This window comes from Cricetulus griseus, chromosome 7 (assembly GCF_003668045.3).
Source record: "Cricetulus griseus strain 17A/GY chromosome 7, alternate assembly CriGri-PICRH-1.0, whole genome shotgun sequence".
NCBI classification, from domain to species: Eukaryota; Metazoa; Chordata; class Mammalia; order Rodentia; family Cricetidae; genus Cricetulus; species Cricetulus griseus.
The window spans coordinates 88,421,222-88,445,676 of NC_048600.1; the positions used below are offsets into that span (position 1 = coordinate 88,421,222).

At 41.3% G+C, this 24,455-nt stretch overlaps 1 protein-coding gene across 5 annotated transcripts in view; it reads left to right on the forward strand.

Annotated features, from left to right (window-relative positions):
• The window catches only part of Smg6 (SMG6 nonsense mediated mRNA decay factor), a 231,825-nt gene that overhangs the window by 42,761 nt on the left and 164,609 nt on the right, over positions 1–24,455 (forward strand). For all 5 annotated transcript variants that reach the window (XR_004770736.1, XM_027426761.2, XM_027426763.2 and 2 more), the window contains exons 9-10: positions 14,088–14,149; positions 22,694–22,839. Coding sequence is in view for 4 of the 5 variants with exons in the window: in XM_027426761.2 (XP_027282562.1) it covers positions 14,088–14,149; positions 22,694–22,839 (208 nt within the window). In the remaining variant the exon portion in view is untranslated. The remainder of the gene's footprint in view (positions 1–14,087; positions 14,150–22,693; positions 22,840–24,455) is intronic.

Consider the following 24,455-nt stretch of genomic DNA (forward strand, 5'->3'; position numbering starts at 1 on the left):
ATTATAAAAATGAATTGTTCATTAAAGGATCAATTCATAGTCTAGACCAGTGGTTCTCAACCTTCTTAATGCTGCAACCTTTTAACACATTTCCTCATGTTGTGGTGACCTCCAACCATAAAATTATTATTTTTTTATATTTTATTTCAGCCTTTTCTTTTTATTTACATTTATTTATTTTTAAAAATTACTTATTATGTATACAGTATTCTGCCTGCATATATTCCTACACACCAGAAGAGGGCACCTGATCTCATGTTAGATGGTTGTGAGCCATCATGTGGGTGCTGGGAATTGACCTCAGGACCTCTAGAAGAGTAGCCAGTGCTCCTAAACTCTGAGCCATCTCTCCAGCCCATAAATTTGTCTTTTTATTTATGAGTGCTCTGTGTGCATATACACCTTTATGCCAGAAGAGGGTTTCAGATCCCATTATAGATGGTTGTGAGCCACCATATGATTGCTGGGAATTAACCCAGTACCTCTGGAAGAACAGCAACTGTTTTTAACCACTGAGCCATCTCACCAGCCTCATAAAATTATCTTTGTTACTACTTCATAACTCTAATTTTGCTGCTGTTATGAATCTTAATGTAAATATCTGTGCTATCTGAAGATCTCAGGCGACCCATATCTTGAGAACCACTGGACTAAAGTGACAGTGTCTAAGAAATGTAATAGCTATTAATGACAAAGAAATAAAATTACTTCCTCAGTCACACTAGCTATCCATTAAGTGCTAAATACCACCGTGTAGTTAGAGCACACATGATGGAGGGGGTGATGTGCATGCCGTGGTGCACTATAGAGGTCAGAGGACAACTCTGTGGAGTCAGTTTGCTCCTGCTGTCTTTACATGGGTTCTGGGGATGAGCTCATGTTGCCAGGCTTGTTTCTAGTGCCTTTACTTACTGAGCCATCTCCCAGATTGGGATTTTATTCTGATGTGAAATATGGTCATTTTTTAGCTCAGTCATTTGGACTGGAACACAGCAGATGAAACTGTTACTTCTAAATCTTTCTTTCTTTTCTTTTCTTTTTGGTTTTTTGAGACAGGGTTTCTCTGTATGTCCTGGAAGTTGCTTTGTAGTCCAGGGCCTGGAACTTACTGAAATCTTCTGTCTCCCAAGTGCTGGGACTAAAGACTTGTGCCACCACTGCCTGGCTAGAATTCTAGATCTTTATAGAACTCTTTTCTTTTGAGTATCTTTGTCTGTGTTCTGCCTAATTACCCTCTGAAAAGATGATTTATGTTCTTAGGATGGTTATAGCCAGTGGTGTGTGGTTTCCCTGCAGCATTAATGTTAATAGTGTACTGTTTACTGTTGTTGCTTTGTGTGTGTGTGTGTGCCCATCTGTGTGATTATGTTGTCAACATACTCAATCTGTTAGATCTGTAATATGTTTTCAGCATGTGTTTTAAGATCTAAGCACCAAGCCTAGTGGTGGTGGCGCACGCCTTTAATCCCAGCACTCTGGAGGCAGAGGCAGGCAGATCTCTGACTTCGGAGCCAGCCTGGTCTATAGAGTGAGTTTCAGGACAGGCTCCAAAGCTACACAAAGAAACCCTGTCTCAAAAAGCAAAAAACAAAAACAAAAGATAAGATCTAAGCACCTTGCTAGGCCATATAAAGACATTGAAAAGAAGATTGGACAGATGGTTCAAGTACTTGCTGCTCCTCTAGAGGACCTAGATTCATTTTCCAGAATTCACATGGCTGCTTAAAACAATCTGCAATATCCAGTTGCAGAGGATCTGATGCCCTTTTTTGATATTCATAGGCACCAGGCATGCATGCAATATACATACATAGATACAAGCAAGCAAAACACTAATGCATGTGAAATAAAGTAAGTAAATCTTGAGGAAAACATTGAAGGGACATAAAATAATTCCTAATTTATCTCTTACAAATGCATTTAGTATTTCATTTAGCTTGTGTCTTTTTGAAGACTTCTCCATGGCTCTGGGCTTCTGCTGGTGAAACTACACTGAACTTACGGATAGAGATCATAGTTGTTTTTGTGTGGAGTGATCATATCCAGTCCTGTCTTTTCACTTTCTTCTCTGACTCCATTGACATTGAATGAATGTAACAACAGCTTAGTGCTCTGCCTTTATCCCTCATCCAATCCTTAAGACTCTAAATTGTCTAGTAACCAGAAGGACCTTTAGAATCATAGCTTTGCTCATGCCACTTACCTGTTTAAGATCCTTCCTGGGCCTTAAGATCAAACTCTTTGTCAAGGGCTTCTACAGCTTGTCCTTGCCTGCCTTACCCTCCTGTAGAATCACTCATCTTGCCATGGCAGCCTGCAATATAGTACTCTTGGTACTATCACTTACACTCTTTTCTTTGTTTATGACACACTGAATCAAGACTTCTTACCCCTTCCAATACCAACTACTTGCCTCACACTTCAGGTTTCAACTCAGGATACCTTCTGAGATAATTTTTCTAATGCTTTTGTTGTTTATATCCATAGCATCCTATTCTTCCCAGTCATGATTTCTACCTTCTTCACAGTTTGTTTGCAGTGTTTAGTACACAGAGGGTACCTGGTAAGTTTCTGTTGAGAAGTGAGTGAATGGATTAATGAACATGTTGACTATATGAGAAGGACTTCACCCTTTTTCTTATACTCTGTCAACATATTCATTTACAAGATAGGTTGTGTTATGTGCTCACAAGGAACTTTTTTCTGGTTCCCTGCCTGAAGACAGCATAGACACAAGGTGTTTCAACTCCCCTACTATTTGGGTAAATAAGCATGAGAGTTCCCAGACATGGAGAGAGATGAGTCAGAAAGAGAAGTCATTCAGAAAGTAAGCCAGTCAGAGCAACAGTGCTGCCCTTTGGCTGAACTTTCTCTCTTTTTCTAGATATCTTGAGATTTTAAGCTTGGTGGCACTTTTGAGTCTGTTGCTACAGATTGTCAAACCAGAGTATAGGGACTCATAAAACTTAATCTCATACTTTCCCTTGCTTAGGGATACTTTTAAGATGTTCAGTAGGCATCTTTTCACCTTGTCAGTCTTCTCTTTTCACCCTGCCACTTAACTCTTTAATGTCTTCTAATGTGGAAATCCAGGCAGAACTCTAGTTTTTGGTAGTTTTGGAGGAATGATGTAAATGGAGTTTTCCTGAGGTGGTGGGAAGTGGGTGGTATTGGGATATCCTGGGAGGAAGAGTTATTTCCATCATACTCCTCATTGTTACCTGTCTTCAACTTCCTAATACATGACAGTCATTACTATTTCAAAGGTATGTGTGTTAATCCTCAGACAGTATGTATCTAGAAAAGCTGAGACAGCACTGTTACGTTTTAGCCCAGATACCAATAGGCCTTTTTAGAAAGGACCAGATAATAAGTATTTTAGATTGTGTGGGCCATATGTCCTTTGCTGCAGCTATTCAGCTCTGTCTTTATTGAGGTGGAACATCAACAGAAAACATGCAAATGAGCAAGGAAACATTCATTTATTCATTTATTGAGACAGTGCTTAGTGTGTGGCCCTGGCTGGACTGGCACTTGCTATATAGAGCAGGATGACGTCTAGTTCTTGATGATTCTTACTCTACCTTCTCAGTGCTGATGCTACAGGTGAGGGTCCCAGTGTCCTGCTAGTTAATTATATTATTATTATATCTGTGTGTGTATGTTGTATGAATGTATTCATGTTCATGTATGTGCAATTTACATGTATGTATGTGGAGGCTGGAGATAGGTGCTGGGTGTCTTCCTCAGTTGCTCCCTTATTTGACTATTTATTATTAATGTGTTTTTTCGTACATGAATGAATAATTATGTGTGCCATGACACACCTGTGGAAGTTAAAGGAGTCCTGTCCCTCCACGTTGTATGTGGGTTCTAGGAATTGGACTCAGTAAGGCTTGTGCAACAAGCCTATTTGCTGAGTAGTTCCATCAGCCCTCCACTGTGTTTTTGAAATAGGGTCTCTTGCTGACTCATCTTAGATTTGCTGGCCAACTTGCCCAAGAAATCCCGTCTGACTCCACAACACTGGAATTATAGGTACACATTTCTATGCTTGGTTTTATTTGTTTGTTTGATTTTGGTTTTTCAAGATAGGGTTTCTCTCTGTAACAATCCTGGCTGTCCTGGAACTAGACTGGCCTCAAACTCACAGAAATCTGCTTGCCTCTGCCTCCTGAGTGTTCGATTAAAGGCATGTACCACAGCTTCTGGGCCTAAGATAGATTTTATTTATTTGCTTGTTTTTTTTTTTTTTTTTTCTGTCTGTCTATGTATTTATTTATTTGAGACACACTCTTGCTCTGTAGTTCAGGCAGGCTGTAAACTCACTTTGTAGCCCAGTCAGACTTTGGACTTGTTCTCCTTCTGCCTCAGCCCCCTAAGTGCTGGAATTACAGGATTATAGCATTTATATACAGGTCTGAAGCTAAGTTCATATACTTTTCAGCTAATGGCATATTCTTTAGATATTTTTCTGTCTTTTCTGATGTTTCTCTCTCTCTCTCTCTCTCTCTCTCTCTCTCTCTCTCTCTCTCTCTCTCTCTGTGTGTGTGTGTGTGTGTGTGTATACATTGGTGTTCTACCTGCATGTATGTCTTTGTGAGGGTGTCAGATCCCCTAGAACTGGAATTACAGACAGTTGTGATCTGCCATGTGGATGCTGGGAATTGAACCTGGGTCCTTTGAGAGAGCAGCCAAGCAGCCAGTTCTCTTATTTGCTGAGCCATCTCTCCAGTCCCCTTTAGATATTTTTCAGACATTAAGATAATGTGTCAAGGCCAGCCTTACTACATCATGAGACCCCTACCCTCCCCCAGATGTGAAAACTGTCTTTGAGAATTACTTGAAGACCTTCAAAAATGGTGATTAAGAGCCAAATGTGGTAGCAAATACTTTTAATCCCAGCACTTGGGAAGCAGAGAGGCATACATCCCCCTACCCCTCCCTCTTTTATAAAAGTGCTCAAGTGGCTAGGTGGTGGTGGTGGCCCATGACTTTAATGACAGCACTCGGGAGGCAGAGGCAGGCAGATCTCTGTGAATTTGAGACCTACCTGGTCTACAAAGCAAGTTCCAGGATAGCCAGGACTATTACACACAGGGGGAAAAAAAGTTGCTCAGGTGAAGCTGGATAGATGGTTGGCTCAGTGGGTAAAAGCACCTCTTGTGCAAGCTTGAAGATCTGATTTCAAATCCCAAGAATCCATATAGAAGCTGGGCATGATATCAAAGCACATGTAATAGTAGCACTCCTACCAGGTGAGAGGAGGATGGGCTAGCTATCCTGGTGTATGCATCCAAAAATGACTGTCTTGAACATGATAGACAGTGAGTGCCAACACCCAAGAATGTCCTTCGATCTCTGCACGTGCTGTGTGCACACTCATAGGAATGTGTATACAAGCACACATATTTCATATAGACACAAACTTTTTGCCATCTCCAGAGATATGAAAGAAATGAAATTAAAAAAATAAATTATTAGGGTGATATACATACACTTGAGGTTTTGAAGTCATTCTTTCTTTTCTTTTTATTTGGCTTTTCATGACAGGGTTTCTCTGTGTAGCTTTGGAGTCTGTTCTGCAACTTGCTCTGTAGACCAAGCTGGCTTGAACTCTCAGAGTTCCAGCTGCCTCTGCCTCCTGAGTGCTAGGATTAAAGGCATGTACCACTACTACTGCATGGACAAGTCCACATATGCACAAATATACAAAATTTGAAATAATTTTTAGAAAGAGTGCACAGAAACATCTCAAAAAGGAAATCTGCACAAATATAAAGAAAAAGAGAGCTTTGGAGTGGTGCATAATGTGTATAATTCCAGTACTCAAAAGGTTGATGGCAGAAGGACCAGGAGTTCAAGGTCATTCTTGGCTACATAGCAAGTTTCAGATCATCCTGGACTACATGAGATTATGTCTCAAAAAAGAAAGAAGGGTGGTTAATTAAAGCTAATTAAGTTGTCATTCTTCCTAGAGCAGATCAGCAGTAATGGTGGTGTGTAATCATCATCCCTGACCATCCTTAACATTGGTGCGGCTCTTTGCTTCAAAGGAGGAATATGTGGATTGATTAAAAACATCAATCAATCTACCTACCTATTTACTGTGTGTGTGTGTGAGGGGGTGTCAGAGGACAACTTGTAGGAGTTGTTTCTTTCCCTACATCACATGGGTCTTAGGGATTAAACACGAGTTCCATTCTGAACTTTTTACTTATTTATTTATTTAGCGTTCTGAGACAGGGTTTCTCTGTATAACATCTCTGGCTGTCCTGGAACTCACTCTGTAGACCAGACTGGCCTCACCTGTCTCTGCCTCCTGAGTGCTGGCATTAAAGGCGTGCACCACTAGCCTGGCTCTGTACTGAAATTTTTAAGGTGTGTTTTTTATTATTTTTAAATGTGTGTGCATGTGTGCCCATGGAGGTCAGAAGTGTTGGGATGACTCCTGGTGTGGGTTCTGGGAATCAAACTGGTCCCAGAAGAGCAGTGTGTACTCTTAACCACTGATCTGTCTTTGTTTTTCATCCTACAGATATATAAGTCAAGCAGGTTGGCTCACTTGAGCTTCTTTTGTTATCTGTATCCTAGAAAGAATACTGAAAATAGGGGGGTTGTGGTAGGGCAAGCCCTTAATCCCAGCACTTGGAAGGCAAGAGTAGGCATATCTCTGTGTTCCATCAAGGCCACCCAGGGAGAACTATATAGTGAGACCCTGTCTTAAAGAAAAAAGAAAAACAAAGAATCCTGATCATACTGCTAAATAAATAGCATATATTTTTTACTAATGATTGTTGTGCTACTGAGAAATTACTGTGTGCCAGGACTCGACTCTTTTTATCACTTAGATCTCACCTCCCCTAAGACATTCCCTGTCTAAGCAAGCAAAGGAATCCCAGTGCCTCCTGGCAACTTCAGACTTGGTAACCCTTGTTTAGGTTTTTAAAATATATGACTGGAAGTTGGTTTGTTACCTGTTTATCCTCTTGGCTTGTAAGCCTCTTCTTTTGCCAACCTAGAAGCACGGGGCTGAGGGAGACAAATAGACAGTGTTGCAGGTGCCCTCACATTTTCTGCTTCCTGTGAGCTCAACCTTTACAGAGGCGGATGAATTGCCTTTGATTGACTGGTCTGAAAGCCCCCGGCTTTTTACCTATGGGTACTCTTGAAAGTTGATTTCTACCAGTGTTGTCTCATATCTAAGGATCGAACCACCTTTCCTGTCATAGAAAAGTTGAGTGACTTTGAAAATATTTGATACGTATGAGAATAGATTCAAAACAAGAAAGTGATAATGTATGCTCCTCCAAAAGACATTTAAAAGTACACCTCTGAATTCCCTTTAATTCTGAATATTCTTATTGCCCTCAACATTTTTTTTTCAGAAATTTGATTTTCTACACAATTCTGTGCAATTGGAATGGGTACATTTTAGATTTTCCCTTGTATTGCATTATATTGCTGCCACCAAGCAGGTATTAGGTGCAGTTTCAAGGAATATTCTCTATCGTTTTTTTTCTTAATTTTTTTATTATACATTTTTATTTAAATTAAAAACCAATCTTATTTTATATACCAATCCCAGTTCCCTCTCTCTCCCATCTTCCCATGCCTCCCACCAACCCCCCCTCCACTCCCCAGGGAGGGTGAGACCTTCCATGGGGGGAATCATCAAAGTTTGTCACATCATTTGGGGCAGGGCCTAGGCCCTCCCCTATGTATCTAGTCTGAGAGAATATCCCCCTAGAGGGAATGGGCTCCCAAAGTCCATTCGTGCATTAGGGATAAATACTGGTTCCACTGCCAGAGGGGCCCCATAGACTGTCCAGGCCTCCCGACTGACATCCACATTCAGGGGGCCTGGTTTAGTTGGTGTCATCCTTGTGGATCCCTGGATATTCCCTAGTGCCAGATTTCTCTTTAAACCTATAATGGCTCCCTCTATTAAGGTATCTCTTTTCTTGCTCTCCTTCTATTCTTCCCTCGATTCAATCTTCCTGATCCCTCATGTTCTCCTCCTCCCCACGTCTTCCCTGCCCCCATGCTCCCAGTTTGCTCAGGAGATCTTGTCCCTTTCCCTTTCTCTGGGGGACCATGTATGTCTCTCTTAGGGTCCTCCTTATTTCCTAGCTTATCTGGGGTTGTGTGATAGGCTGGTAATCCTTCGCTCTATGTCTAATATCCATTTATGAGTGAGTACATACCATGTTTGTCTTTTTGTGTCTGGGTTATCTTACTCAGGATGGTTTCTTATAGTTCCATCCATTTGCCTGCGAATTTCAAGATTTCATTTTTTTCTGCTGTATTTTTGTTTTTGTTTTTGTTTTGGTTTTGGTTTTTTCAAGACAGGGTTTCTCTGTGGCTTTGGAGGCTATCCTGGAACTAGCTGTTGTAGATCAGGCTGGTCTTGAACTCACAGAGATCCTCCTGCCATTGCCTCCCCAGTGCTGGGATTAAAGGCATGCTCCGATGTATTCTCTATGTTTGCTTAAAACATTTACTTTTTGGGGGAGGGGAGGACTGGTGGGAGAAGGGAACTGGGTTTGTTATAGTAAAACAATCCTGTTTCTAATTCAAATAAAAAAAGTTTGAGAAAAAAATTTACTTCTCAAGATAAAGAAAAAATCCTTCCTTCCTTCCTTGATAAGGTTTCATACTATAGCCCAGGCTGGCTTTGAACTCATCAGCGAAGGCTGGCATCAAATCCATGACAACCCTCCTTTCTTAACCTGGAAGTGCTGGGATTACAGGTGGGGACTACCATACTCAGCCCTGGGTTTTTGTTTGGTTGTTTTGACAGAGAGTCTTTTGCAACCCAAACTAGCTTTAAACTTACTATGTAGCTGAAGATAACTTTTTGATGATGGTGCAAAGCTGGTAAGTACTCTGTAGTTCCAGGATTAACATTTTATGCCAAAGAGACAGTTCTGTGATTTTTGTTTTGTTTTTGAGACATGCTCTCATTGTGTAATCTTCGCTATCCTAGAATTTATTATATAGATACAAGCTGGCCTTAAACTTGCACTGATCCACTTGCCTCTGCCTCCCAAGTGCTGGAATTAAAGGTGACTCCACCACCGCCTGGCAAAGAATTCTTTTATTTGTATTTTATAATCTTTTCATTGATGACCTAGGTAATATCACTAGTATAAACTCCATTTTAAGTGTGTTTATGGAGGGGTGACAGTACAGCTGTACAGTATAACAAAGTACAGCTAAAGAACAATTTTTTTTTTTTTTTAAATTCAGAATCTCAGTTAATGGCAGACAGACTTCATTCTGGAGACGTAACCCACACACCTACTGTCATTAGTGTCTGTTTGGGGGTAAGCCTAGGAGTCCACACTGTCTCTAGGGACTATACCCAAGAAGCAGTTTTAGTTTCTGGTGAATAGTAGGCAGATGTATGAGAATGACCTAGGGGCAGATAGCCTTACATTTCTTTCTAATTAGTTGTATATTAAAATAAGTTGCAGAAAGCCTGGCATGGTAATGCACTCCTTTAATCCCAGTATTTAGGAAGCAATTAATCCTAGCACTTGGGAGGCAGAGACAGAGGCAGGTAGATCCCTATGAATTCAAGGCCAGTCTGATTTACAGATTTCCAGGTCAGTCAGGGTTACATAGTGAATCCCAGTCTCAAAAAAGGGGAAAGGGGAAAGAGGCTCAAAGATAGCTCAGTGGTCTATAGTGAGTTCTAGAGTGCTTGGCCCTCTTCTAGAGAGCTTGAGTTCCCAGAACCCATGTCAAGTAGCTCACAAATGTCTGTAACTAGCTGACCTCTCAGAGCACCTGCACGTACTTGCACAGACATATACACATAAGCAGAAAATAAAAACAAGTTGCAGAAGTGGAAGTCAGGCTGTTGTAATGTGTAATGGAGAGAAAAGCTTATGCCCAAGTTTTTCTGAAACCATAACTTGGTTTCAGTTATGAGTTCCTCAGGGTCACCCATAATCTTACTCTTGCAGAGAGAATTAAAAGTTCAAGACTAGTCTGAACTAATGAGAACCTTTCTCAAAAGACTGTAAGTCAGTAATAGACCACTTGCCTCCCCTATGCAAGGCCCTGGGTTTGATCTCTCTGTGTTTTTTGTTTGTTTTTTGAGTTCTCCAAAGATCCTGCTTCAGTGCTAACTGACTTTATATTGTCATCTGTGAATGTTTAAGGCTCATTTTGATCAGTGTGTAGCATTGCTGTCTCTGGGCAGCATGATTTACCTCTGTGATACGCCTACAGTTTTACTTCCTTTCCTGAACTAAAGTGGTTTTAGTGATAACAAAGTGGAACAAGAGTTAGGGTAACAGATGCTTTAGACTGAAAATAAAACATTAGTTCTCAAGGTCAGAGAGAGAGTGTATATATACTTTCAAATTAAAGTTCTCTTAAAAAAAAAAAAAACAACTGTGCAGTGGTACACACCTTTAATTCCAGCACCCGGGAGGCAGAGGCAGGTGGATCTCTGTGAGTTTGAGGCCAGTCTGGCCTACAGAGCGAGTGCCAGGACAGCCAGAGCTACACAGAGAAACCCTGTCTTGAAAAACCAAAAAAAAAGTGCACAGTGGTGTACAACTTTAATCCCAGGGCTGGGGCTCCTGGCGGAGGCAGAGGCAGGTAGATTTTTGTGTGTTCCAGGACAGCTATATAGTGAGACTCTGTCTCAAAAACAAACAAACAAAATCAACAAAAGAACAAAAGGTTCTCTAAAATTACCTTTATTTCCTTTAGTTGAAAAATAATACCAGTGAGACTTTATTTTTCTTTATTAGATGCAGTTAAAATATAATAGTAGTGTTGGGCAGTGGTGATTCACGCCTTTAATCCCAGCATTTGGGAGGCAGAGGCAGGTAGATCTGTGACTTTGAGGTTAACCTGATCTACAGAGGAAGTTCCAGGACCGCCAAGGTTACACAGAGAAACCGTGTGGAGGGCAGGTGGGCAACAACTCTCTCTCTCATATGTATATATCCATATGGGTTTGATATATATATGTAACAAATACAGATTCAAATGATTTGTCTATCTTAAGAAAGTCCCTTTATGGGCTGGAGAGATGGTTCAGAGGTTAAGAGCACTAGTTGCTCTGAGTTCAATTCCCAGCAACCACATGGTGGCTGACAACCATCTATAATGAGATCTGGTGCTCGATTCTGGCCTGTAGGCAAACATGCAGACAGAACACGGTTACATAACAAATAAAATAAATCTTAAAGAAAAAAAAAAAGTCCCCTTAGAAAGTATGGGTAATGCCAGGATGTTCCAAAATCTCTTGGGTGTTTCACTTTATTCTGGTAACTTTCTGGTTCAGTGTTTCCTATCCATTCAGGGAAAAAAATTAAAAGCAAATGTATTGCTTTTCAGTTGTTCTCATTCACTCCCCATTGAGTCAGTTCACAAGTCCAGCCCCCCCTCCCAGTCACCCCCCCCCCATTAAGAGAAGGAAGATAGTACTTAGAGTCTAAAGACCTGGATTCAAATTCTAACTCTTCTCTTTAAAGCAGCTTACATGTTGGGCTTCCCTTAGGACTTAAAGGATGACATTAGGCTTGGATTAGTGAACTACTAATAATTCTCTTTCTACTAAAATATCCTTTACATATAAATGTAAGAAAGTTATAAGCCAGGCGTTGGTGGCGCACACCTTTAATCCCAGCACTCGGGAGGCAGTGGCAGGTGGATCTCTGTGAGTTTGAGGCCAGCCTAGTCTCCAGAGCAAGTGCCAGGATAGGCTCCAAAGCTACACAGAGAAACCCTGTCTCCAGAAAATAAAAATAAAAACAAAACAAAACAAAACAAAAAGTTATAGAGGATTGTGTAATTGATAGCTGTGAGAAGAGAAATAACTAAGCTTAAGCTAAAATAGGAATAGAGAATGAATGTTTTTATCCCTCTATTTGAAATGATTTCATACCTATAGAAAAGTTCTAAAGAAATAGGATAGGTGTGGTACTTGCCTAGAATTCCAGCATTGAGGAGTTGGAGGCAGGAAAATTGCAAATTCAAAGCCAGTCTGGGCCATATAGTAAGACTAGGTCTGAAGGGATGGGGATCAATGCCTAAGATACCACACAGCAGGTAAGTAAATGATCTAGAAAGAATTAAATACAAGTCTGTTTGATGGGAAGGCAGTCCTTGTTTGCACCATCCTTCTCTCCTACAAGATCTTGAGAGCTGTACTCTATTCAAGGTTTTGCTGCTAATTTTGGTAAAAATGGTTGCTAAACCTTTCCCACTGTCCCTGACCTTGACACAGTGTGCTGTAAAGTAGCTTGAGTTTTTAAACTGTACACATCATCATTTCACTCTTTAATAGCTGTTCAGTGTAATTCACTTAAGGCAAAAATAAAAATGGAAGTTTATTCACCAAGTTAGATGTTGAAATCGTTGCTACATCTCATTTCTGTATGAAAGAGATAGAACTGCCATAATTTTAGTAGTGTTCTGATCTGCAGGGCGATGACCCAGAAGTTCTTATTTGGGTGGGTGGGGGGCAGTAAACTATCCGGGGCTATTGAATTTATTTCTTATTTTAGTAGTCACCCTCTGCTTTTTTTTTTTTTACATTTATTTATCTAATTACTGGGCTTGATTGCTCATCTGGTGTTGAGAGACTAAGTTGTGGGAGTTGTTTCTCTTCTTCTACCGTGTGGGTGCTGGGGATTGAACTCAGGTTTCCAGGCTTAATGGCAGTCAACTTTATTTGCTAGTCATTTTTGCTGGCCCACTAATTTCCCACTTGCAATCAGAATTCCTTAATTTTTTGTTGCTGTTGTTTTTTCAAGACAGGGTTTCTCTGTAGCTTTGGAGCCTGTCCTGGAACTCCTCTCTGTAGACCAACCTGGCCTCCAACTCACAGAGATCCACCTGTCTCTGCCTCCCAAGTGCTGGGATAAAAGGCATGCACCACCACCACCCAACTGTGTGTGTGTGTGTGTGTGTGTGTGTGTGTGTGTGTGTGTGTGTGTGTGTGTGTTGAGGCAGGGTCTCACCATGTAGCCCTGACTGTCCTAGAACTCACTCTGTAGACCAGAATGACCTTGAACTCACAGAGATCTGTCTGACTCTGCCTCCCAATTGCTGGGATTAGAGTCTCATGCCACCTCTCTTAATGGAAGTCAACAGTGTCAACTCTCCCTCCTGGCAGACTATAGAATATTATTTTTAGGAGATCAGGGAAGATAGTGGGATTGATTCTTTAAATTGTTTTTACTTTCTTTGGAGTCAATTCAATCCCTCTCCCCTTATTTTGTGAAAGGAATTATCTTAGTTTTGACTGAGATAGATTTTCTAGAATTCTTGAATAAGAATTACAAACTGATGGCTCATAGGCTACATGTGGCTGACAAGCAAGTTGGGAGTTACCTAATGTTCACATAATTTTTATTTGTAGTTAATACTTAAAAACCAGAACATTTTATATAAAAACCCATATTCCACTTCCCCACTTGGTTCTACTTAGAGCGTTTGTGGGGACTGGAGAGAGAGATTCCTGCTGTCACCACCAGCCTACTTTATGCCTGGTCTCTGTAGATGCTCTAGTCTTCAGCTCCTGATCCAGAAAGGAACTCCAGTTTCAAAAGCTAGTAGTTGTTGAGCCACTTTAGTCGAGAATACCTTAACCTTAGTTGTCAAAGAGACCTGCTTTCCTACATAGATAAAAAAAAAAAGCTCATAAATAGGATCAAGAATTTCTCTAAAATCACTTACTCTATTCTTGTTAGAATTTCATTCCCATTATTAAGGAGCCAGTAGTGGTTTCTGGATCCCACAGAAAGGAGGAGGCATCGTCCTCTGTAACTTGCTCAGTTCAGATTCCCTGCTTCCATTTCTGTACTGGGGTGCCTCTGCCAGCAGAGGGTGCTGTCCACTCACTGAGCCTTCTGTTACCTTGGCTCTGCTGAACTGCAGCTGTTGGGCATGTGCCCTGGGCCTGTGTGAGAGTTTGGGCATGTCCATTTGGTTCCCATCCCCAGTGCCCACCCCTTTAGACCCTGGCCAGGTTATTGTGTCACTGGGGACTGTATTCAGTAACAGGAAACTGGGGAAAGTTTAATTGTTTTCTCCTCTCCCTTTTTCCCATGCAGCTGAACAAAAGGTTCATCCTCAGTTTTCTCCATGCCCATGGGAAGCTGTTTACCCGGATTGGGTAAGTGTGCAGGATGTTTATTTTATTTCCCTACATTACAAGTCGTTTTGGAATTTAATATTGTTAGCAACTAGCTTGTGTTTGTAACTGAGGGCACAGGGTGTGAATTCTCAGAAGCCTCCACCTTCTCTTCACTCTCTTTCCTGCTGTGCTCATGAAGTTTGAGAGATATCACTCTCTATCGTCTCTTTATCCCCTTCCTTTGCTAAAACTTTAAGGACAGTGCTTTCCCAGCCCCACTTCTTGTCCCCTTGGCTTTCTGTCACTACTGTCTTCTGGTTAGCCCTTAGTGAGCCTGAGAGAGCCATGCTACATCCCTGGGTACAGCTGCCAGGGGTCCTCCTTGAGAAAAATTTTATTTCCTTATTTCTCCTCAAAAACAACCCATCCCCCTTCCTCTGTGCTTCATCCCCTGTGCCACATTGCTGATCTTAGTAAATCCTAAATCCTCCATGGATTTACCTGTCCATGGGAAGTCCTGGGGAAGGCAGTTTGTGTAGAAAGTTAGTATTTCACCCTTAAGTTCCTGGGAAGAGTTTTGAGTGTTCCTCTGGTGCGTCAGAAGAATCTTTCCTGACAAAGTAAAATTCATCATCCAAAAGCTTGACAGTGCCTTCTTTTGGTTTCTCAAGACGGTTTGTCTGTGTAGCACTGGCTGTCCTGGAACTTGTTCTGTAGACCAGGCTGACTTCGAACTCTCAGAGATCCACCTGCCTCTGCCTCCTGAGTGCTAGGTTTAAAGGCCTGTACCATCATACCCAGCTGACAGTGCCTTTTTTCAAAGGAGATTTGTGCTGAGTGTCTCTGTTTTTTGACCTTCCTGGGTAAAGGACATTGACGAGAAGAACTAGCAGCCCTTCCAGACAGGTCTGCTGCTTGACTTTTTTTTTCTTTTTTTTCCATTTTTCAAGACAGGGTTTCTCTTTGTAGTTTTAGAGCCTATCCTGGCACTTGCACTCACAGAGATCCTCCTGCCTCTGCCTCCCGAGTGCTGGGATTAAAGGTGTGCGCCACCAAAGCCCAGCTGCTGCTTGATTTTTGTTTGATTGGTTTTGCTTTTTTTGAGACAGGGTCTTCCTGTGTAGTCTAGGCTGGCTTAGAATTTGGTGGCCTTCCTGCCTCTCAGCTTCTTAAGTGCTGGAATTCCCAAGTATACCAGCATACCTGGATTCCTGTTGGGTTTTAATATTTTCTAAATTAGAAGTTTTATTATGAGCTTCCCTTTGATGTGATTGGCTTCATATTGTAAATTTGTATTTACATATTGTAAATATTGTAAATATCCTGTTATGGCATTTTACTTTTACTTTTTGCCATGAATTTGTAAGTTTATCTGTAGTGTTGTAGGTTATCTTCAGGAAAATAGGAGTCATGTTAGTTTCCATATACTTTTCTTTTACTCTTTTGAGATGCTGAAAGGTTTTGTCCTGTTTGAAAAACCATCTTCTTATGAATTGTGAGTAGCAGTGTGTTTCATGTGTACTCATCTGGCATCATCTTGAGAAAGAGTGACAGTTTTGGTCATTTCAAGGATATTTTAGATTTTGAAATGACTTGAGAAAATTGGAAAAATTCTAAGAGATAAAGAATTTCTACTACTAGAAAGAAATGTGGAGTAATTTACTTGGTAAAAATAAACTACATGTGTTAGTTACTTTTAACTTCTTCATGGTACTACCAGCATATGCTCCAGTGCCAGAAACTTTACCTAGCTCAGCGGTATCTTGACTTCTGCAATTTATTCTCTGACTTCCATACAATCATTGGAGCATATGTGCACCAACACACACATACACACAATTTTTTTTTTTAAAAGGAGAAGCTAGTTGGTGATGGTATACACCTTTAATCCCAGCACTTGGGAGACAGAGTTCAAGATCAGCCTGGTCTACAGAGCAATTTCCAGGACAGCCAAGGCTACACAGAGTAACGCTGCCTCAATCCCCTCTCCCCCCCAATAGTTGATCCAGTTTTGTCTTACAAAAGGTGAAACATGGAGACTGGCAGTGGTGGCGCATGCCTTTAATCCCAGCACTTGGGAGGCAGAGGCAGGCGGATCTCTGTGAGTTCGAGGCCAGCCTGGTCTATAAGAGCTAGTTCTAGGACAGGCTCCAAAGCTACACAGAGGTAAACTCTGTCTTGAAAAAACAAAATAAGCCGGGCGTTGATGGCGCAAGCCTTTAATCCTAGCACTTGGGAGGCAGAGGAGGTAGATCTCTGTGAGTTCGAGGCCAGCCTGGTCTCCAGAGCGAGTGCCAGGATAGGCTCCAAAGCTACACAGAGAAACCCTGTCTCGAAAAAACCCAAAAAAAAAAAAAAAAAAAAAAAGTGAAACATTTTCTTCATTTTTAATGCATTGGTATTCCACTGCATGAGTATTCCACTCATACTGTTTTTGAGATAAGAGGAAATTGAGCCCAGTACTAATTCAGCAAGACAGAAACAGCAGTAACATTCCTATTGTTAAAAGGGAGGATGGGGGGAGAATAGAGGCTGGAGAGATGGCTTATTGAGTGCTGAGTGTTTTGCAAAGAACCTGGGTTCATTCCAGTTCACATATAACTTCAACTTCAGGAGATTGGATGACTTCTTCTGACCTCCGTGTACACCTACCCCCCCCCACACACACACAAATTTTAAAAATGTTTTAAAAAGTGAAAAACAAAAGTAGAACTCTTTAAGCCTAGAAAAACATCGAGTGCAAGCTACATATAATATCATGGACTGATGCCTAATTAACAAGAAGATGTGAATTGTGGGAGGCGCTGAAAATGAATTAAGACTCGGGAGATTGTAATGCAGACTAGCTGAAGGCAGACGCTGCACCTCCCTTTCCAGAAAAGCACTGACACTATTCCTTTGGATTAGGTCTCTCTATGCCTGGGGTTAATGTTGTATCAGTATATACGAATGCCTACTGTGTGCAAAGCAAGTCTTCTTACTGTTGACATCAGTTGACAGGAGGTTTTAATGAGATTAAATGCCAATAATTAAAAAAAAAAAAAGGCTAGTTAGAAGGCCTCTAGAGTTAACAAGTCAGAAGATTTTGTGCACCTCAGTCTCCTAGCAGTGGCTTAAATACATTATTGCTGAAGGTCATTCTAGTCCCTTTGTTCTATAGTAGTATAATGTTTTCTCTCATCTCAACCCTGTGGCATGGTTTAATTTCTCTCATCTCAACCCTGTGGCATGGTTTAATTTCTCTCATCTCAACCCTGTGGCATGGTTTAATTAAAAAAAATTTTTTTTGCTCCTGTTTTGTTCTAAGTATTTGAATAATTAAGAAGTTGAGAATCAAGTTAGGAAGCCTGTTTCTTTTCTGTAGAGAATGTTGTCTAGCCCAGCTAGTCCTCAGTGTCTGAGGTGGTTGGGCCTGTGCTGTTAGTCACTGTCTGAGGCATTCTTGAGTCTGGGTCTCAGTGTTGCCTGAAAGATTGGTCTTTTGAAACTGCCATCCAAATGAAACAAGGTGTCTCTAGAGATCATAAGTTAGTCACGTGAGTCAGTGAAGTGCATGCTGTGAAAATTATCTATATTCTTAGGTTTGAAAGAATAGGAACGGAGTCCTCTTGGACTCTGGAAGAGGAATCAGTCAGGGTTGCCTGGAGGCTTCTGATAGATAAAGATGCTTTTCCAGTGAGAAGCAGATCAGAGCTGCACTTGGCCTCAACTGAGGGTCAGAAGCTGGCAGAGTAGACTCTTAAATTGTGACAACTGGAAAATTTTGGTTCCTATTATTTCCTTGGTTAAGTTACCACTTTAGTTTGTGCTTGCTTGCCTGGTCATTTTATTTGCACCAACGTCTTAGAATTAAAAACCCCATATATTTATTTTAGATTTTGAGTTCTTTAAAAATAAAGGATTAGTCGGGGATTGGTGGCACACGCCTTTACTCCCAGCACTTAGAAGGTGGAGGCAGGCGGATCTCTGTGAGTTCAAGGCCAACCTGGTCTACTGAGCCAGATCCAGGATAAGCTCCAAAGCAACACAGAGAAACCCTGTCTCAAACTAAATTAATTAATTAATTAATTAAATAATTAAAGTATTTTGAATTTATTTGTAAAATTACTAAATGTCTTTAAATACCAAACTCAGAACTATTCGTGATAGAGGAACTTTTTTTTTTGTATTAATAGATGTTGATTGTAAAATATCTGGAAAACTTAGCAAAAAGAAAAAAATAAAATGTCATTCATACTTGCATTTTGTTTGTTTTCCTGACACTGTGTAGCTCTGGCTGTCCTGGAACTTGCCTGGCCTGAAATTCACAGAGATCTACTTGCCTCTGCCTCTTGAGTGCTGGGATTAAAGGCACGAGTCACTACCCCTAAGTTCCTCATATTCTTAATGGCCAGCAGTAACAGAATAACGTTAAAGTTCAGTGTATATTTTAGGGTCATTTGTGTGTGTGTGTGTGTATGTGCGCGCGCGCTCGCGCAAAAGTAATCATATTAAACTGCTTTAGAATTACTGGATATGTGTTGAAGTTTCCCTCACATGATTACAAAATCAATAGCAGCTTTACAAGAAATGCTGCTGAAGATGCTTCTTGTTGGTTTTGTTTTGTTCTTTTATTTGTTTGTTTCACACTGTAGCCCAGCTGTTCTTGAACTCCATAGCTAGCCCAGGCAGGCCTTGAACTCAGAGAGGCCTCCAGTCCCAGCCTATCAAGTGCCCTGGTGCCCCCAGGTGTCTGGGTGCGTTAGGTGCTTCTGACAGTTTCTCTGTTCCTCCTCCTCCCCCTTTATTGTTGTTGCCCACGTTCTTTTCTTCTTGTCTTAAATTTTATAATTATTTCATAAGTAACACCCAGAAACTCTTACAAAACCCAAAACTATAACTAAGGTTAAAATTTTTCTCAACTCCGCCTCACCTCATGCCCACCTCCATACTGTGCTCTCCAAAGAGAGAACACTGGACGTTGGGTTAGATGTCCTTTAAGGCCTTTTTGCATGCTTACATATGTATTTGTAAAAACAAAATTTTGTGGGTTATCCCCATTTTTCTTGGTTTTGTGTCTAGACGGGGTCTCACTATGTAATAGCTCAGACTAGCCTCAAACTCAGCTATCCTCCTGCCTTAGCCTTCTCAGAGCTAGCATTATAGATATGTGCTACCACGTACAGCTTTGGGTTGTGCATTTGTGTGTACATGCACACACACATTCACTTAAAATATATAAATTATATACTGTCAGTTTAGTATGTTTTGTAATATGTAGATAAGGAGTAAAGATGTTTCTTAAAAAGACATGAAACTACTTATAGTTTGAAACCAAAATCAAAAAGAATTTTGGCTAAAAATCTGGGAAATAGAAGTCTCATTACTGAATACTGGAAAGGTGACCTTTTGGTTGTTTGTTTGTTTGTTTGTTTGAGACAGGATTTCTCTATTATGGTCCTTGCTGTTATAGAACTCACTATGTAGACCAGGAACTCAGAGAGATCTTCCTGCCTCTGGATAGGTGACTTTTTTTTTTTAAGATTTTATTTATTTATTATGTATATAACATTCTGCTTCCATGTATATCTGCACACCAGAAGAGGGAACCAGATCTCATAACGGATGGTTGTGAGCCACCATGTGGTTGCTGGGAATTGAACTCAGGACCTCTGGAGGAGCAGTCAGTGCTCTTAACTTCTGAGCCATCTCTCCAGCCCCCTTGGATAGGTGACTTTTAATTGTTACCTTTTTTCCTCATTTTTTGCTTAACAACACTGGATTTTTGTCTGAGTAACCCTACCACCTCCAACAAGTTTTTGGTTCCTCCCCTCCCCCTCTGTTTTTAAGATAGGGTTTCTCTGTGTGGCCTGGCTGTCCTGGAATTTGCTCTGTAGACTAGGCTGGCCTGAAATTCAAAGATCTGCCTGTCCCTGTCTCCCGAGTACTGGAATTAAAGTTGTGCACCACCACGCTTAACCTCAGTTTCTCTTTATAAGACCGGGTCTCATTGAACAGTCCTGGCTGGACTGTAACTTGCACTGTAGACAAGACAAGCCTCAAACTCAAAGAGATCTGCCTGTCTATGCCTCCTGAGTTCTGAAAGAGCCATATTCTCTTTTTTTGATGTGGGAGACTAATTTACATTCTTACCAGTTGATTCTTTCAATTATGTTGTGCTAATCAAAGGGAGGTTTTTTAATTTTATTTTTGTTTTTAAATTTCTGATAAAGAAAATATGAACATTTGACCTGTATTCATTTCAGACGTTAGTCTGACCCCTGGAGTGTTAATGGATCTGTTTTAGTTCTTACCTCAGGGAAGAGGCTTTCTCAGACACATGTCCCATGTGACACTTGGGTCCTGTCATTCCATGCTGGCTCTCTACTGTCTTTCAACACAGAGACACATGGCCTTGAAACTTGCCCAGCGTGGCTGCTTTTCTTGTAGAGTGAACTCTGCTCTTCTTGTAATGAGAAGTACTAGCCCCCTCCCCACTTCCATCCAGAGAGAGTGCTGCACAGTGTCAGGATTTAAAATGAAACCTTTGTTATAGCCCATGGGGAAAAATGGATCCAATCCAGCCACAAACATCACTCCCTGCCATTCCTAGTCTATCGAGAGTTTTAGCAGCTCTGAAGTTTTTAAAGGGAAAATTTTTTTGCTTTGTTTTGTTTTGCTTTGTTTTGACTTGGGGCAGGCACTTAAGTGGCATGGGGGGTGGTGTGGAAAGCAAATGCATAGCATGGTTTGTGCCAATGAGAATGAGGACAGTTGAGCAGAGGCAAACTGGAATGTAAACTGTGACTGACCTGGAGTTGTGGCATGACTTCTGGGTACCAGAAGGTCAGCAGTATGAGTTGCCATCTAAAGACAAGGTATAAAGATTGCCAAAATTCCATAATGTTCTGGGGATGCTGTTCAATGATAAAGACTAAGGTTGGGGTGAAGCTCACACCACCTTTCTCCAGGATTTGAGAAGGATTGCCTGCCTTAGCTTTCCAGAAGCTATTTATTAATCCAGACTAGAGCTGTTCCCCATTGCACCCCTCAGTGCACCACAAGTAATTTGAAGGCAGGCGTGGGGTGGGGGGGTGGTAAAAGATACTTTGCTGACCACGAATTGTTCAGCATAGCCCTAAGGCCTGTGTGCCTGGTTTCTCTCTCTAGCACCAAGTTTGAGTTTGCTTTTTATTTCAGAGGATTTCAGCTGTGGTTTACTCCTGTTGCCAAAGGAGCTCCAGGCATGCACCACTGTTTAGGATCCAGTGGCCACATTTGGCAAGCATTGGTTTGAATGACCTCTCCTTAGGAGCCCTAGGTCACTGGCTGGATTTCTGCCTCCCTACATTACAGGCCCTTCCTGTATTGGGAGTGGCAGTTGGCCAGGGCATTGTATTTCCACTGGCCTGAAAACATACAGACCCTGATGAGTAGAGGCTTATGAGAGGGAGAATAGCAACACAGAAAAGGCTGGAAACAGACCATTGGGGCCCCTGAGTTTGGGGTTCTTCAAGGGGAAAGTTTGGGACCAATGGGTGGACAGTGACTGTGATAGTACCTAAGAAGGCAAAGGCAAAGCAATGTTAAAGTCCTCTCTCTCTCTCTCTCTCTCTGTCTCTCCCTCCCCCTCCCTCCTCCTCCCTCCCTCTCCCCCCCCCCTCTCTCTTTAAATTTTAGACAAGCTCTTGCTGTAGATTCTAGACTGTCTTTGAACTTGAGATCCTCCTGCCTCAGCCACTGAATTGCTGGTTTTATAGACATGAGCCACCACGTCTTGATTCTAAAGTACTTCTTTCAGTAAGGAATCCTTTACATGTGTGATGAGATTACTTTTAGAGTATAGTTTTCATATCGGAGACTTTTAGGGAATGTGTAGGTGTTAGAGCTTAAAGAAAACGTGATCATTATTTAGAAACCTGTTTCAATGAGAAATTTGTGCAGTTTGAATCCATTTAATATTGTGGGTTAAGAAATAGCATGCCGGGGCTGGAGAGATGGCTCAGCGGTTAAGAGCACTGACTGTTCTTCCAGAGGTCCTGAGTTCAATTCCCAGCAACCACATGGTGGCTCACAACCATCTTGAATGAGATCTGGTGCCCTCTGCTGGCATGCAGGCAGAAGACTGTATACATAATAAATAAATAAAATCTTAAAAAAAAAAAAAAAGAAAAGAAACAGCATGCCTTTAGCCAGGTGTTGGTGGCGCGCGCCTTTAATCCCAGCACTCGGAAGGCAGAGGCAGGCAGATCTCTGTGAGTTCAAGGTCAGCCTGGTCTCCAGAGCAAGTGCCAGGATAGGGTCCAGAGAAACCCTGTTTTGAAAAACCAAAAAAAAAAAAAAAAAAAAAAAAAAGAAAAAGAAAAGAAATAGCATGCCAAAGTGTTATAGCATTTTATCCACTAATTGAATTGTTTTCATCTTTAAACTTTGAACACTTTCTTCTCTCTTTTTTTTTCTTCTATTTATGTTAAATTGTAGGACTGGTATTTTGTAGGAAAAGCAAAGAGACTTCCTTGGTTTAGTTCTGTTTGGGGAAGGGGGAGTTATTTTTCCAAGTGCTTTTAAGGTTATGCTTTAATAATGGTCTCCCTATATCTGTAGGATGGAGACATTCCCTGCAGTGGCTGAAAAGGTCCTTAAGGAGTTCCAAGTGTTGCTGCAACATAGTCCATCTCCTATTGGAAGTACCCGTATGCTGCAGCTTATGACCATCAACATGTTTGCTGTACATAACTCCCAGTTGAAAGGTAAGGAAAATCCAGTTACTCCATCTAGGCAGAGTTGAATTTAGTATCTTTCCTATGCCACCTTACCACTATTGTTTCTTCGGTCTTTAGTCTCTGAATTCTTTAAGACTGTAGAGCCTGGGTAGGAAAAAGGAGAGATTCATGAGCATAAAGTTTAATTTAGAAATCTAGAGATGCTGTTGAACATCTGGCCATGCTAATGGCAGCAGCAAGGCCTCTTAGAGGCTGCAGACCAGTTTTTCTCCCATGGGAGAGGCATTGCTGAAATGTTTCGTTCCGGAGACCGTATGCTTGGCAGGGATTGGGAATTGCTGTTTCTGGACTCATGTGCCCTGTTTGTTCAATATGGAAAAGTCTAGTTCCCTATGGGATATCCCTTATGGGACCCTGCCAAAGAGTAAGAACAGAGAATTGATGAGCTTTGGTGATTCAAATCTGGAAGCATAAAACCCACCAGGCCCAGAATTTGGCTAGTGTACTGGTATGCATTCTGAAGTGGTTTTTTTTTTTTTTTTTTTTTTTTATGGGGTGGGGAGAAGAGGAGGGAAGGGCCAATTGGTAGGGTTTAAAAATGTTCTGATAACTATGTCATATTTGAAGGATGTTTCTAAGATTCCTTCCCCTCCCTCTACCCCACTTAGGTAAGGTTGATGTGGTTTGACTTGATAGAAATATGTAGTATGAGTGACATTATTTTGTGTTTCTTTACAACATGTTGCCAAGGAGTCATTCCAGAGCATCAACAGAGAATGTTTGGTTAGATTCTTATCTGCAATGCCAGGAAGTAGGAATTGCCCCACGGAGACTGTGTCATAAAGCAGATCTAATGTTTCTAGACAGTGCCACTGGCTCTTTGGTTGTACCTTTTCTCAGAGATTTCTCCTCTCACACTGCATTCCATCTATTTCCCTTGTAGGGAACTTCCCTAATGAATGAGTGTGCCACACTTTCCCTAAAGACAGGGATTCTCTTTGGTTTTGAGGAGTTCCTTAGCTAGTTTGCCTAGGTTTTCAGTTACATCTGAATCCTGGAAGACTTTTCCTCATCAAGCTGGCTGATAACAACATCCAGAATTTTCAGCAGTGGGCAAGATACAGAGGTGTAGGAGCCTTTCTCAACTTAGTCAATTACTCCTGAGGAGGCTGCCTAAGTGGGACTGCAAGAAGGCCTGGAGTCTTCAGGGCAGCTGTGGTTTCTAAGAAGAAGGAAATAAAGTTTGTAGTGCTGCCCTGGTGAGCCTGTGCAGTCTTAAAGGGAGGGAAATTTTGTTACCAAGAAGGAAACTCTCAGGGTGTGGTGGCACACATCTTTAATTTTGATCTACTTATCAAGTTCCTGGCCAGCCAGAGCTACATGGTGACTCTGTCTGCTCACTGGTCTCTAGAAGTAGGGCCTCTAGTTGCCCCTGTATCTTCTGCTCTCCTAATCAAACCACTCACTGCTGTGTGAGCTGGAGAGTTGGGGCACATAGTTCAGCAACAAATGACCTGTGGTCTCTGTAAGTGTGAATGTAAAGAGCCTGTTTTCAACAGCATCTGCTGTGTGGAAAGGAATATTTGTACTTTTCATAGACCACCAATGAGTCTTTTTCTTATAGCTGCTGTTAAGTAATGGCT